The sequence below is a fragment of the Sander vitreus genome, chromosome 14 (genome assembly GCF_031162955.1).
Source record: "Sander vitreus isolate 19-12246 chromosome 14, sanVit1, whole genome shotgun sequence".
NCBI classification, from domain to species: domain Eukaryota; kingdom Metazoa; phylum Chordata; class Actinopteri; order Perciformes; family Percidae; genus Sander; species Sander vitreus.
The window spans coordinates 17,344,238-17,360,830 of record NC_135868.1 but is presented as its reverse complement, the minus strand read 5'-3'; the positions used below and the strand labels follow the sequence as shown (position 1 = coordinate 17,360,830).

Sequence of the window (16,593 nt, the reverse complement as noted above, 5' to 3'; positions counted from 1 at the left end):
GTTGCTCTGCAAATAACTTTGATGCTCATGTTTTTTGTTGTCTCTCAGATGTATTGATTCTATTAAATTGGCATTTTTGAGGCCATTAAGCTCAAAGATGAGGTATTTGCTGCAGGGTTATTGTATTGTTAGTAGTTTCTGTTATTTTGTCCACCCTGTGGAGACACTGGCTGTTGCTGTCTGGCAGATTCTGATCTCTGCCATCTCTGATCTCTTAACTGCTCTAAAGGGGGGCTGGGCTGATTTAATTTATGTACAGTATATTTATAGAGTCCTCTAGTGTCTTGTATTGGAATAAGTTCTCTTCTTTATTCTGCAGAAAGCCAAAAAATACATTTTCATTATCTTTAGAAGACTGGACATGATCTCAAACCTAATATGCACTTGCAAAGAATAAGCGATTCATTTTGCCAAATAAATGAATACATGTGTATGAAAGGGGTTTGCATTCCTATTATATAAAAAAAATCGGGGTAAATGTTTGTAGGAACGGTTCCTGATGATGGCCAGCCTAATTTTCTGATGGTACCTTGCAGACATACAGCATTTGTGCTTTCTTTTAGTATATGTGATAGTGAACTATCAGGTAGTTGTGGTTTCTATTGTCTTTTCTGTTTACCATGCTATATTTGTCAACTTGGGTAAATAAAATGGACTAAATATAGAAATAGCCACAGTTGGAGACAGTGGATGAGCTACATATAGTTTTATTCCGAGGGTTTGATGTTAGTCCTGATGTGGTATAACAAATGATCAGTTTGCAGTATCACACTATATGACACTTTGGACTTTGACCTTTTCTGCTTTATGGCACGTGTCAGAAACATGAACATGCACGGTACTATGTGTGACACGTTTCAATAAAAACAATTTTTATATAGCTATAATAATAGGTCAATTTGAGCTTTCCTAACATTTAACTGGAATTGTTAAGACTCTTGTGTGTATTGAATGCCAAGTACACTAGATGCATTTAAGTGGATTTTATCTCCCTATAAGTTTTGCAAGAAACTTCTCCATAAGCACCAAGGTTATTAGTTATGATCTGAAGTATATACAAAATAAAATACTTGATTGTAGGGCGTCATTTGTGCATTTTATTAGTAGGGATAGTCTATGAATAATTGCCCAAAACGGAGATGCATGCAGAAGACATTTTATACAATTTCAAGAATAAACACTATGTGTTTAAGCCTTTTACATCGGCCATACAGAGAAGCCTACATATAGCCGGGTATGTCTGAGTTTTACTGTCCACCTTCAATCAGTTAGTTATGTTGTCACAAGTTGTGCAGTGCATGTTAACACAAAAACAATAAGCCATTTAATGCCATTTAACCCACAGCACGGCATCATGTTATTGTGGCATGTTTTTCTTGCAATCAATGTTTTTTTTGTTTTGTTTTTTAATGTGTCATGGGATCAGATTATGGGTTTCAGTAGTAACTCCCCCACATGGTTTATTTTTGTGGTATATGTATGATTTTTTCTTCCTTTAATCACCGCAGTTTATCTTTTGCAGTCCCAGTTTAACTGTGTACAAGTGTGAGAAGCGTGGATGAGAGAGATAGTTGACAAGCACCTTTCATGTTTGCCAAATTATGACCTAATTTAATAAGATAAATGAATGAATGATATGGTCCTGCTAGCGGAAATGTTTGTGTTTCTGAGTTAACTGCATGTTAATTGACTCCCTCCATCATATCACAGCAGCTCATGAATCACATTCCATTCTAATGAATGCGCCTTGCCCTCACTACAGCAAGTATCAAACATTTTATTCACGTGGATGAAAAAACGCAAAACTGGAATGACCGACCTCTCTTAACATAAAAGGATATCAATATCTACCAATAGCTGTAAAATAAAAAAAAACTGTTTACATGTTAAAACTTTATTTTAAATGGCGCCCTATTTTTCCGAATGCGGCAGAATACTGTATTTTTTCCCCTCGCCATCTTGATGTTCGATCGCACAGGCGGAAGCAACATCTTCAGCGGAGCAGCAGCGGGTGTGGTTCGGACTTCTACGGGTGGTTCACCTAGCAGCCCTTTTCCTATTTCCAGCCAAGAGAAAGGAGAACATATTTCCTGATAAGAAACACGGAGGAGCCGTTCGACTCTGGTAAATATTGTATGTTTACTACAGCTATTATATAACGGATTTACAGCGCGTCAATGTTTGCTTCACCAAAGAAAATCATCTTTGGCTAGGGAGGGGGCTCCGGTGGGGTTTTCTGATTTGACTGGAAGCACGGCAGGTTTGTACGGTGGCGTTTGGATCTACTTTTCATACGTCCTGGTTAGCTAAGCTAATCAAACCAGAATCAAAAATGTGGATGGTTTGCTTGAAAAGCACGATTCAAATAATGAACTGATTTGTAACGATAATGACATCGAGTAGTGGTTGCGTCTCAGGACAAGTCTCAACTATATAGGCTTTGTAAGTAAAGCCCTAAACTGTGTTTGTTTATGTTCGCTAACTAGCGGAGGGGTTAGCTACGCACGGTAACGTTAGGTTAGCTTAGCGAGCTTTCAAGGTAACGTTAAGCTAAGCCAACCTGTTAGCTAGCAGTGATGGCTAATACATGCATCGGTCTTGATGTAAATGTCCTTTAAAATATGTTTGGTGATTGATGCGACCTGTACAGTTAGATTATTTTTATTTTTTATTTTTATTTTTTATTTTTGATTAGGTAGCTTGTTACGCTCTTAGTTAGACCCACCATGAGAGGAGGAGTCATGGAAGTGATTGCGGGGCGGAGGGGGTAGTTTCTCTCATTGGAAACCCAAGCTGCGAGGTCGGAACTTGGCCGTGGTAGGGGGAGGGGGAGAAATATGCCTTTGATGTTCTTTGCCGCTGAATGGTGAATTGTGTTCGTGCTGGCCTGGAAATACCCACCGCTTTGCTCTCTCGGCTGGAGTTGGAGGCTCGGCATTTCCCCTCATAGCTACGTTAGCAAGCCAAACAAGCGTCTAGCTGGTTAACGTTAGACAGTGGTTTTATTATTGAGACCACGTAAGAGAAATGCATAAGCATTACGATTAGGTTTGGCTTTGGCAAACAAGAACTCAAGGTTGAGTGAGAGTTGGCTTATTTCCCCCAGTGTACTTGTTTCCTTTTTCGCAGACATATCTGCTGTGCGGGCTGAGGGCAGACAAGAACAATGGCTACCCAGTGTAAGTATAAAAAAAACTTACTTTGATTTTAAGTAGTTGTATGTTAACATGAACGCAGCCCAATATTTTAGATTGTATATCCATACATGAGTTTCACTGTACATGAATACGTGAAATACCATAATCCTTGGCGCTGTGGAAATGAAGGAAAATGGGAGCTAGGTGGGCACGTCACATTATCCCAAGTAATTCTAATTCGTCTTTTGTAACAGCTCGACGAGTTCGACTCCAGGGAAATGTGCTTTGCGATTTGAAAGAGAAATTTGATTATACATACTTCAATTTATGATCAGTACCTTCGGGCATCATCAGCCATAGAGGAGCACACACTTTATCTTTCCTTGTCGTTTATTTTCCATTTGCTTTAACAGGATTCTTTGTTTTTGTCACTCTCACTTTGTGTCCTTCTTTATTCTCCACACAACTAACTACCACTTCTGTAATGATTACATCTCCTATTTGCATTGATTTAAGATTGGGAATGTTATATTACTTATAAGATTACTGAAACCTTTTAAGATCACTCTTAAATATTTTTTCTTGGCTTAAAATGAGAAATTAAGTTAAAGTGAAGTACAGATTACTCTCATTCCTTGTGTTTCACATTTCTTTCACTTTTTATGTAGCTGATTTGATGGAGTTGGACATGGCAATGGGAGACAGCAAGGCTGCAGTGACCCAGTGGCAGCAGCAGTCCTACCTGGATTCAGGAATTCAGTCTGGAGTCACCACCACAGCCCCATCTCTGAGTGGCAAGGGGAACCCTGATGCTGAGGAGGATGATCCAATTCTCTATGACTGGGAGTTCAACCAGCCCTTCACTCCTGAGCCCACAGGTATACGAGATACTGATTTTATTTTTTAATTTTATTTTTTTTAATATAGATACTGTGTATATATAAAACATTTGGATCGCTACTACAGCATAAATGCTATAAATCTCTGATGATTGACAAATTTCTACAATCTCATATTAATCGTCATATTGTATTATTTTCAGACATTGAGGGGTATGCCATGACCCGGGCCCAGCGTGTGCGTGCTGCCATGTTCCCCGAGACCTTGGAGGAGGGGATCCAGATCCCACCTACCCAGCTGGATGCTGCCCAACCCACAGCAGTGCAGCGCCTGGCAGAGCCTTCTCAGATGCTGAAGCATGCTGTGGTCAACCTCATTAACTATCAAGATGATGCTGAGCTGGCCACTCGTGCCATCCCTGAGCTTACCAAACTGCTCAATGATGAGGACCAGGTATGTGCACTAATACACTCAAATGCCAAAATGGTACCTGCTGAGGAGCATGTGGTATCATGTAAATTATTATAGCAATGCAGTTTACATCCATTCTAAATCATGCATCCTTAACTAACGTTGTCTCTGTCCTAGGTTGTTGTGAATAAAGCAGCTGTAATGGTGCATCAGTTGTCAAAGAAGGAGGCGTCCCGCCACGCCCTGATGCGTTCCCCACAAATGGTTTCGGCCGTTGTTCGTGCCATGCAGAACACTGGTGACGTGGAGACAGCTCGCTGCTCTGCTGGCACCTTGCACAACCTTTCCCACCATCGTGAGGGTCTCCTTGCAATCTTCAAGTCTGGAGGCATTCCTGCCCTGGTCAAGATGTTGGGGTAAGAAACTGGAGGAATTGTGCAGTATCAGTTAATACGATTGATAAAGATAGAAACTTTACATAAAATCAATATTCATACATGTAGGTGACTAAAATACCTCAGAATTCATAAGAGTACCTTCTGATAATTGTGATATACTATTATGTGCATTATTGATATGATTTAGAACAAATTAACTCCCAAGATGTAATTCTTTAAAAATCTAAGTATAACCCATTCACAATATTGTATGTTGTGAAGTGCATACACACTTAAATGCACATTTGTGTCTAACAATGCACAACCCTCTAGAGCTGGACCCAAATATTGCTGAAATTCACAGTGGTATTTTGTCAGGATTAAGCTGCTAGCTAAATATCCTCTGGCTAATTTATGCAGCGTTATTGAAAAACTCCAGCGCTATGCCGTCCATCTTAGCTGAGAACAGAGAAATGTTGAGTTATAACCGACCAGTCTGTGTGTAGAGATCTGTATGGTTATGCTGTAGCAGCCCGGTGTCATTTTCAGACGATTTAATAAAGGTAACCTAGTACAGCTTAATGCCACTGCGGTCTGGTGTGGCGCTGGCTGAGTCATGATCAGCCACCGCTGCCATTGTTTGGTCAGGTGGAGCCTCCCTACAATGCCAAATAACGATAGGGTGACTACTACAGGAGCAGAACTTCATAATAAGCAAATTAAATTCAATCTGCTCTTACTCTACACTTGTAAGGTATACAACATGTATCAATGAATGGTAGTTCATAAGGTAGGCAGTAATACTATTTTACAGGCTTTGACAATTGACTCTGTCCCATCGGCCACTAATTGGCTAGACATGTTGTTTGTGTGCTTGATTATGTCCCGCAGGCTACAATATTCAATAATCGCATACACTACCGGTCAAAAGTTTGGGGTCACTTAGAAATTTCCATTACAGACAGAATACCAGCTGAGATCAGTTGCATGCTTTTTTAATCAGGGCAGCAGTTTTCAGATTACATTATGTGCTTACATAATTGCAAAAGGGTTCTCGACTGTTGTAGAAAGAAGTGGCTGATCTTTAATGCAATATCTACATTGCCCATTATCAGCAACCATTCATCCAATGTTCCAAAGGCACATTCTGTTTACTAATCTGATATCATTTTAAAAGGCTAACTGAGAAAACATTGGAGAACCCTTTTGCAATTATGTAAGCACATAATGTAATCTGAAAACTGCTGCCCTGGTTAAAAAACAAAAAAAACAATGCAACTGATCTCAGCTGGTATTCTGTCTGGAGTGGAATGGAAATGTCTAAGTGACCCCAAACTTTTGACCGGTAGTGTAGGCTTTTAAGACAATGGCACAAATAAACTAAAATGTGTCTCATACACGCTCCCTTTTCTCTTTTTCTAACTTTATGTTACCGGTGAAGGCTGGGCACAGTTTAAAAAATCCAACAATGTACTGTGCTGCAACGTCTATGAGCCTATAAATCATGATTTAGCACACAATGAGTCAACTGCAAATAAAGACAACCTGTGTTAAAGCTTTTACCAAGCATTATCCTGGTTCGCCACCTGCACAGAGAGAAGCCCATCTTAAACAATCAACAAACTAGCAAGGAGTAGACTAACAATGTGAAGTAAAACAGATTCAACACTTTGCTTTGATGTGAGAAAAGCACTATGACAAATGGTGGCTATATCCTCAAATACCCAACTCCGGATCATCACCAACCAGCTATATTCCTAAAGAGCAAAATACTCTGCTCTCAAGTACAAACAGGTGATCACCAAATATATTTGAAGGTAGCAATTTGGATTATAATATCTACCTACCTGAGTGAAAAAATGGTAATCTTTTAAGGTATGCTGATGGTTTACGTTATATAGTCACTTTATAGTTTCCATTAAATTTGCAGTGATTTAAGTTTCTTTGTTGTGCTTTAAGTAACCTTAAAATGTTGTCAATATGTTAATTGTTCCTTGTACAGTATTATAAGGGCAGATATGTAGTACGGAAAACTGTCGTACTATAACAGTGCTCCAAAGTAACAAAAACATGGTTTTGCCAGATTGCCACTGGACACAACGTTCTCCCGGGCACTTTACACACAAACACTTTATGTAAAATGTGAGTTCATCCCAACAACACTGCTGTGCCCACATCCCCAGCTGACTGATGGATTTAACTAGTTCTCTCCAAAACACACATGCTTCAAAATAAAATAATTTATTTGATAATTGTGTTTATTTGTATCTTAAATGCTCAGTTTAATCGTGTTTTGGACTGGTGTCTGATCATTTTCTTTATTTGGATTTTCTTCCAGCTCGCCAGTTGACAGTGTTTTGTTCTACGCCATCACCACGCTCCACAACCTGTTGTTGCATCAGGAAGGGGCAAAGATGGCGGTGCGCCTGGCTGGAGGACTGCAGAAGATGGTGGCCCTGTTGTCTAACACCAATGTCAAGTTCCTGGCAATCACTACGGACTGCCTGCAGATCCTTGCATATGGCAACCAGGAAAGCAAGGTATTGGAAGATAAATGATATACGTATAAATGTATGCATGTATTCACATGCATTCATTCAGGGTTGCCGCCAGAAAAGTTGTTAGGCCTGGTGGCCGAGTGGCTTTTTGGAGGTGTTGCTTCATTCACAGCTGTAATGTTACTGTTAACTTCATATCATTACACATTCACGTGCTTCTTTGGAACGCACACTCGTTAACGTTACGCACATAACCTACACACTGAGTTAATCCTGAAATTAGTTTGCCACTTGTAAAACACATTTTAAATTTTAAAAAAAAGAAATCTCTTTAAAATGTTTTTTTTGTTTTAAAAATCACCAATGCTTAGGCCTGGCGGGCCTGTAATACACTGGCGGAAACCCTGATTCATTCTATCCTGGTTTAAACGCCCCTGAAGGGTCTGCTGATGCCACTTGCCTGGCAGCAGTTTGAAGCATTTATAAACATAAAACTGTCTTTGTTTTAGCTAATCATTCTGGCCAGCGGCGGTCCCCAGGCCCTGGTCAACATCATGAGGACCTTTACATATGAGAAACTGCTGTGGACCACAAGCAGAGTGCTCAAGGTGCTCTCTGTTTGTTCAAGCAACAAGCCTGCTATCGTAGAGGCTGGTATGTACAGAAATAGACTGGAAACACAATACTATGTAAAATGGATAAATGTTCTAGTTTCTAGTTGTGGTTTGCTACTAGGGTGCAATTCCTCTGATGTAATGAATTGTTTGTTGAATTGTGGCTTGTGTGTGTAGGAGGCATGCAGGCCTTGGGACTTCACCTGACAGACCACAGCCAGCGTCTGGTCCAGAACTGCCTCTGGACTCTGAGGAATCTTTCAGATGCTGCCACTAAACAGGTACAACACACACTCTCAGTAGTCACAAATGCTTCTTATGAGCCCCTAGGTTCAATGTTAAGAACTGTTGCTCAGTAAACGGTGTGTTAAATGTCCATAGCATGTTACAAAAAAAACACAACAATACAAGGAACACCGTTTTTTTGATATTATGTATGGCAACTACATTCGGTATGGATGTACAGAATGACCACATACATACAGGAACCTTCTTGCCCACTTATAGAATCCCATTTAATATAAAGTATTAGATAAAACAAAATGCTATATATTTAGGATGTATCCAGTCATCGCCCCTCAATTGTTTTCATTTGGCCCTTCGAACCTGTCCTCTGCTCTCTCCAGGAGGGTATGGAGGGTCTCCTGGGGACCCTGGTCCAGCTGCTGGGCAGTGATGACATCAATGTAGTGACATGTGCTGCTGGCATCCTCTCCAACCTGACCTGCAACAACTATAGTAACAAACTCATGGTCTGCCAGGTACGTATTTTACCTTTTGAACATAACTACGTATCTCTTTGGAGTGTAGATTGGGTATTCTAGTTTTAAATTATTTGTCTGCAGTCTTATTTTTGTAATGATGTAACAAGATGTAGTCCACTGATTGATCTCATCACGTGTTAGGTTGGCGGCATTGAGGCTCTGGTACGAACCGTGCTCAGGGCCGGTGACAGAGAGGACATCACAGAGCCAGCAGTCTGTGCCCTGCGTCACCTGACCTCCCGCCACCAGGATGCTGAGATGGCCCAGAATGCTGTGCGCCTTCATTACGGCCTGCCAGTGGTGGTCAAGCTACTGCACCCTCCGTCCCACTGGCCACTAATCAAGGTCATTAGCCTTCTCAGTTTCTCCGCACCTACACGTCTCCCAGAACATACTGTTGGATCAACCTCGCATACTGACATTGATTACCAGAATTTAATTCTAACTAACTAAAATATATTTAATTTTCCCCCTATGTAGGCCACAGTTGGTCTGATCCGCAATCTGGCTCTTTGCCCAGCCAACCACAGTGCTCTGCGGGAGCAGGGAGCCATCCCCCGACTGGTCCAACTGCTTGTCAGGGCTCACCAGGACACCCAAAGGCGCACCAGCATGGGGGGCAACCAGCAGCAGTTTGTGGTGTGTAACCAAGCCAAGAACCTCATGCTTTCTGTATTTGAACATTTAGATTGTTTTGTGTGTGTTTAATTTGCCTTTTTTCCCCCCACTCTTACACATACAGGAAGGTGTGCGTATGGAGGAAATTGTGGAAGGCTGCACAGGAGCTCTGCACATCCTGGCCCGGGATGTCCACAACAGAATTGTCATCAGAGGGCTCAACACCATTCCACTCTTTGTCCAGGTAAAATATAACCCCCAATCTTATTACAGACAAAATGTATTTGTTAAAAATGTTTAGCAATTAAATGATTTTGTGTTGGAAATACAAAATCTGTTAATAGCAACTTTGATTCTCCTCTTTCCCTCGCTTTTGTTCCACTACATGCATTTCAACTCTCTTCATCAAACATCTTATCTTTCTCTCTGCTATTCACTGTCTCCAGTTGCTGTATTCACCAGTGGAGAATATCCAGCGTGTGGCAGCAGGTGTGCTGTGTGAACTGGCTCAGGACAAAGAAGCTGCTGAGGCAATCGAAGCTGAAGGAGCCACTGCACCCCTCACTGAGCTGCTGCACTCCCGTAATGAGGGCGTTGGTGAGTATACATGCACACAGTTCTGATTGTCAATGTTCTTGTGTACACTCGGTGTACCTGACTTGTGTTGCTGTGCATCGTCTCTTGTAGCAACCTATGCTGCAGCTGTCCTGTTCCGCATGTCTGAGGACAAGCCCCAGGACTACAAGAAACGTCTGTCAGTGGAGCTGACCAGCTCTTTGTTCAGAACTGAGCCCATGGCCTGGAATGAGGTACACACATGCGCATCCATGCACACACGAAAAAAGTCCGGTACAACATAGACTTTTTAGCAGGTTTTGAGAATGTTGTGCCTTCACACTGAAACAGTGACCAAATATTTTTTTATATATATATTTTTTTTTTTTATTCACTCACTCAGCAATGTCTATGTCATAGTGTATACTGTACACAATAAGTAATGTACTATAGAATTGGGGACTGAGACATCCACTCCTCTACATAGGCTGTCTAATGTCAGGCTTTACTCATTACCTTTTTTTTGCCTTTTTATAGACTGGAGACCTGGGACTGGATATGGGAGCTCAGGGAGACCCTCTGGCTTACAGGCAGGATGGTAAGTGCAAGTATTATCTCTAATAAAATCCTTAATCTGTTTCTTGCCTCTTTATTTCATAATCCTTGGTCCATCCTGGTTTATGTAATTTGATCTTTAAAAGCATCTGCTTTTGTGGTTTCTATTGATAGAAAATATGTTGTAACTGAATTTTGAGTCAACAGAACAATTGTATTTCTACATAGTGGCTTTTGTCTCATCAGTTGAGATCATAAAAACTATATTTCATGGAATATGATGAAACTTAACTGTGTGTCATTCTGCCTCTTCCGGCTGATATATCATTTTGTTTCACCCAGCAATGATCGCAGAGCGCTATGCATTTGTTTAAAATAAAACTAAATACATCCTTGTGTCTGTGTCATTGGAACCTTTTGCACCAATTTAATACACACATTTTTTTTGCCTTTCCAGATGTAGCCTACCGGGCCTACCCAGCAGCCTACGGCCAGGACTCCCTTTTGGACCCCATGATGGAAGGTGCTGACTACCATGCTGACACTCTGCCCGACCTGGGCCACCACACTGATCCGTTGCCAGACCTTGGCCACACCCAAGACCTGATGGACAGCAACCAGCTGGCCTGGTTTGACACCGACCTGTAGGATTGGTAAGACCGACGTCAACAGACGGCGCAAGTTCAAAGTAAAAGCAATATTGATATAACTAGCAACACTGAACATTTTGTCCTGTTCTCTTTTGCAGTTGTATTCTGAACCTGCATTGTGATTGGTCTGTATTGTCTAAAGCAGCATTATGATTGGCCTGTAGAGTTGTTGATGGTAATAAGAGGTCTTGGAAAGTGCCTGACACAAGAAAACAAAGAAGATGGTTGCCATGGGAATGTTTAAGCAAGTTGAAGTGGGGGGTGGGGGGAAGAAGGGGTTAAAGTATCAGATGTGGAATCACACAATGGAGGTCTTGGAGCAGGTCACCTATATGGATGAGTGCACATGAGGTGGATCTCAAAAGTTTGAAACACATATGTTTTAGCCTTGCCTGTATTCTTATCAGTTATTTGTTTCTATTTTTCTTATTCTATTTTTTTATTTCTTTTTGTATTACTCATTCTCTGTTATGGTACTGACCCAGCTTGCCTTCGCACTAGCCATCTTCATTTTCTCTTCACTGCTAATCATTTGTAATTTAAAAAAAAAAAAATACAACGTATATTACATGTAGTGTTAAGTTATAGTGATATTATACAATGTTCCTTTGGTTTATGGCCGAATGTGTAGAACACTAATCAGTTGAATTGTACTCTGACTTAAAGTGTAACATTGTGTAGTTTTTTTTTATAATCTCAAAAATGGAGAATTATGCATTCTTAATATGTGCTTGTTCAAGCATAAAATATTTCAGTGTCACAAATATTCTAAAGAGGGAGATGGGTGAAATTGAGGGTGGGTTGGGGATAAATCTAGAGACAAGTGTTTTTATATACAGTATCACTGGTAGGTTAACAACTATTTTGTATGCTATCATTGGATGTCTGATAGAAAAGTCTTTAATGCTATCATTGGTGGTCTAATGAAACCCAGTTTTATTTGCTATCAAGGGTAGCTAGGTTGATGAACCAGTTGTAGTCCTGCTGTGCTTATTTTGGAGACGAGGTTATGACACGGCTGAACAATAAAATGGCATTTTATTTCATTTAGTCTCTGTCCTGCGTCTTCTGTCCTTCCACGTGATGTAGTGGTTGTTTACTTCTTTGATTGACAGGTCTGTTTTTCAAGCTTTACAATATGAGGGGGGAAATAAATTGTCATGTGAAATGACCAAGTTGTGTATCTTGACATAAATTCAACTAATCCAAATTCAATTGGTATTTCTTAGTAGAAAACAATCTCATGTTTTTGTCCATGGTTGACACTCAACTTAAAAGTCAGTATCTTTGCCAGTTACAGACTGTTTTGCGGACATAAAAGGAACATCTGACATATTAAGCAACCAGGAAACATCCAATAAGTACAATGGAAGTGCTTCTTTGGTATTGTGCCAAGAGGATTTCATCTGCATTGTATGATACCAAAAGATATTTGAGAGCAGTTTAGTGAGCGCAAAGAACCAGTCTGTATTTCAAATACAAAGTACAATGTGCCAAATGGCAAACTCAGTCTTGTCTGTATTTCAGCTGGATGCTAGTCAAGACATTGTTGCATCTCCAGTCATAGACAGTTGTGTAGACTGTTCTGGTTAAGTGTGGACAACAGCATTGTTGTAAGTCAGGAGATGGGTTCAATGCTGTGGTGTCACTTTGGTCAACATTCCTGTTTTTTGCAGTGGTTTATTTCAGAAACATTCAAACAGCATATGAGATAAGCAACCTAAAATTACTTGTTCTTGACTTGCATACTTAAAAACACTTTATAGACTCATTGTAGCTTTTCCATTCTCAAAAGCTTTCACATTTATTCAAGGTAAAATACAAATAACATATATTCAGACATTGAATGAGCTGACATGTTTGACATTTAGTTGACATTCTTGTTCAAGTAAAGATGAGTGTGTTAGATAAGAAAATCAAATATCCAGATTGCCAAAACCCCAAATAGTTGGGAGCAAGAGTCATGGCTACAGAGCTTAAATATTTTTTTGTGTTTGTATAAGAGTGAGAGTAACCAAAACATGCTCAAGAACTCCTGATTCTTCAACAAACAAGATGCAGGAGTGAGAAGTTTGGCGCTCAGCTGCCTCTCTTTGTTCCAGCCAGCAGCTCTCAGCGAGGTGTGTTCAGTAAGAGCACCACCTACCTGGCTAAGATCGCTGTACTCCACCAAAACGCACCGGGCAAGATGCTCACTTTTATTCAGGTAAAGAGTGAAGTGGTTTTCAAGGACTATGTTTAACAAAAATCTCATTTTGCAAAGAACACATTTCAAAAACACTTTATTTCAACCTGATGTTTTGTAGTTGTATACAACAGAATAATCCCTGAAGACAGAAAATCTGTTGAGAACAATAGTTTGATTATCAACCAACAAATGTTTTGTCAAGGTCAGATGGTTAAAAAAATAAATTAAAAAAGCTGTGAGCGCTGAGTGAGCAGGTACGAGTAGTGAGTTGTCTATGGAAAAAGAGCAAAGCAAAACAGCTGTTGGGGCTGAAAATAGAAAAAGAAAGAGGGAAACGGAGATGAAATGTCCAGGGATGCGACAGCAGTTAAATAAGTGGATGGTGAGAGGCAACAGGTAGGATTTAAAGTGTGACATCTGTGCTGGGAGGCTCGCAAATATTAACATAATATATGTTAACAGACTAGCTAGTGTTTGCTAACACTGGGAATGTAGCAGCCAAATGGGGGTTGACGGCTAGCTTACAATATGCAAAACCGAGGTTGCTTAGCTGAAAAATGATAAATATAAGGTACAATAAATGACAATAATCTGGAAAACATAACTATTGTACATAACTATACTGTTTTAGATTTGCTACCAAACTTGGAGGCTTGCAAATATCCATGTTAACAGACTGGCTAGTGTTTGCTAACTTGATGCAAACCAATGTTGCTGATAGCTACATTTAGATTTTGGTTAAACCCTATGGTACCAATCCCATGCACAATAAATGACAAGAAGAAAAATAAATAAATATGAAAAAAAATATAAATATTTAAAATACAAATTACAAAATGTGAATGTAATTTCAACAGCAGCACAACCTTACTGCATCATAGTTGTCTTATCTGATGTCATCACTAGGCTGATTTAAGAATTGAATTTAGGCTGCTATATTTAACAGTGAGTTCATTTCATTCAGGTGTGAGGATGGTGGATCAGGAAAGACAGGGGAAGGCAACAGGTAGGTCTAACATTAGGTGGAAGTGTAGGGGGAGCCACTTGATACCAACAGATTAATTTCTTAATATTATTGATATGGAAAAACTAATGAAAAATCTATTACATAATGTTTGTTTGACAAGATGTCTTAGTGGAGAAGAACACAGGCAAGGAGTCAATGATACAGACATGAGGTCGGCGATAGCATCACGTAGAGATGGGACCAGTGATGACATCAGGTAGGAGTTCTATTAGTTAGGCCACACAAAACTAAATTTCCAGTATGGTTTGAAGTTTTGTTGACTAACCTATTCACTGTGTCCTTTTTGGGGGTAGAAATAGTGCAGACAGAGATGGAAAGCCACCACCACTCAAATCACATCAACCAGGGGTGATGATTAGGTTGCCAATTGTCACAATTTGGTTGCCAAGGGCAACCGTGCAACCATTAACATCGCTGATATACTTTAAAATAAACCTTTATTATTTAAAGCCCATACATGACGATGTCCGGCATTTTTTTTAAATGGGGGGGGCAAAATTGTCGCTGCATACCCCTCTGACACTGGGTAGTTGCGCCACTGGTCAAGGTAAGTTTCTATTTCGAAACTTTTAATATTTCAAATGAACCCATTAATACATTTTTTTTAAAGGAGGAACTTAACCTCTAAAAACCCTGTGTTGTGTTTCAGACTCCAGTGGTCCCAGATTCTCTGCACAGTAAGAGAAACTACTGGAAACTGGATCCCAGTCAGATCACAGCAAAGATGGTGCGTCGTCACTTCAAAGGAATCCTGCAGCTCTTCCCGAGTTGGCCTGCAAAGTGGAAACGGAGAACGTGAGCAGACCACCCCAGCACTGCTCAGCTCTCCACTCTCCTGAACCTGCAGCCTGCACAGCTGTTCAGATCAGATGTGAGGTGAAGTTCAGCAGTCCTTTCTCCATTGAATCCCTCCTGAAGAGAGACGGTCCCTCTGCTCGGGCCTCCAGAGCGTCTCCTCTGTCCAGTGTGCGGGTCAGAGTGGAGCAGCAGCCTCGGTCCACACACAGACGAGTTGGGACAAAGAGGAGCTTCAGCTGGGACTCTGAGGAGCTTCTCCTCCTTCAAGCTTCAGCTGGAAGTTCCCCCATCTGCTCAACAGGGGGCAGCACACACCATGGACTCACTGCTAATGCAGCTGCTCAGCCCATCAGGATGGATGTGTGCTCTGATCCCTCATTCCCTGTCTACACAAGAGCCAGTGCTGCTCCTTATTCCACCAGCCCACACAGCAGTTACATCACTTACCCTGTACCCGCATTTACCCATGATGCTCTCCGTTTCTGGTTGTAATTTGTTTCGTACCTGACATACCAGCTTTCTGCAGCACATGTTATTGTACAAGTTTATTCATTCCTGCGATGAACCATGTTTTATAACAAAATGTAAAACCAAATGAAGCTTTTGGTTGTTTTTCAGTACAAGTATTAATATTAGTAATTTAAGAGGATTTTTTACTTATCTTTACTTATACATAGTCAGTGTATTACCTAGATGGCGGTTGGCACGTCCCTAGTTTGGAGAAACAGGCAGAATGACAGGCACCGAAGCTAAGCAATGTACTGTTGTGGATGGGGGCAGTAGCTAAATGTATTTTAGCCACCTAAAAAAAGGCCCACCTAAAAAAATATATAATTTTTTAAAAGGGTTAGAAACTGTCCAAACTAACCAGCAACTCCCATGTTCTGCAAGATAAAAATAGATGTTTTTTGTCAATGGAGTCTGGTGGCTTTGACAAGAACATACAGTAGATAACGGCTTCAGCTCCCGCCATGTAAACTTAAACAGGGCTGTTTGACAGCAAGGTAAAGCTGTTAAAATATTCAAAATATAGCATACACTCACTGATAGTGAGTACTATATGTACACTGCTTGACTTGTAATTCAATCAATCAATCACGCTTTGCAGCAACCAACAGGTATCCAACATGCTTTACAACATAGCTGTGGGGTAAAAAGGCAAATATTTCCCTCTAAAATGCCGTGGAGTAGAAGTATAAAAGTAGCAAAGATCCACACAACATAATGTTTGTTGTGTATCAGTGAAATGATCTTGCCGTCTGGTCACTCCACTGAATGACACAGTGGACCTCAGATAAGGTGAAAATAGCTGGAATGTTGCCAAAAAGCTTTCCACTTAAAAGCATCATTGTTCTTGTTTAATCACTCTCAACCACCCTTGTCACCTTATTTATTACAGCTGTTGTCTCTGATGGGGATTTCTTTGTGGAGGGACAAACTGTTTTTGCATCTAATAAATATGTATTAAGTTTCCTCTAAAACTAAAATGAACTGGAATGTAGTGAAGTGCAAACATTTCCACTTAGACCTACGGGTTTCCTATGAAATATGTACTTTTCTT

At 40.4% G+C, this 16,593-nt stretch overlaps 1 protein-coding gene and 1 pseudogene across 3 annotated transcripts; both read left to right on the top strand.

Annotated features, from left to right (window-relative positions):
* The first annotated feature begins 1,978 nt into the window (after positions 1 to 1,978).
* Positions 1,979 to 12,069, top strand: LOC144528596 (catenin beta-1-like). 3 transcript variants are annotated; one of them, XM_078267276.1, is made up of 17 exons: positions 1,979 to 2,124; positions 3,130 to 3,179; positions 3,806 to 4,015; positions 4,180 to 4,430; positions 4,566 to 4,804; positions 7,104 to 7,305; positions 7,773 to 7,917; positions 8,055 to 8,158; positions 8,504 to 8,638; positions 8,783 to 8,986; positions 9,122 to 9,280; positions 9,384 to 9,503; positions 9,706 to 9,856; positions 9,947 to 10,068; positions 10,352 to 10,412; positions 10,827 to 11,022; positions 11,118 to 12,069. In XM_078267276.1, exons 2-16 carry the CDS (start codon positions 3,167 to 3,169, stop codon positions 11,015 to 11,017), a joined length of 2,307 nt encoding a protein of 768 aa, XP_078123402.1. In that variant the 5' UTR covers positions 1,979 to 2,124; positions 3,130 to 3,166; the 3' UTR covers positions 11,018 to 11,022; positions 11,118 to 12,069. The 3 variants fall into 3 exon arrangements, with proteins under 3 accessions (XP_078123402.1, XP_078123403.1, XP_078123404.1); XM_078267277.1 differs by having other exon boundaries at positions 1,979 to 2,133; XM_078267278.1 differs by lacking the exon at positions 3,130 to 3,179.
* Positions 12,070 to 12,913: 844 nt separating this feature from the next.
* On the top strand, positions 12,914 to 15,524 carry LOC144529306 (uncharacterized; annotated as a pseudogene).
* Positions 15,525 to 16,593: the final 1,069 nt, after the last annotated feature.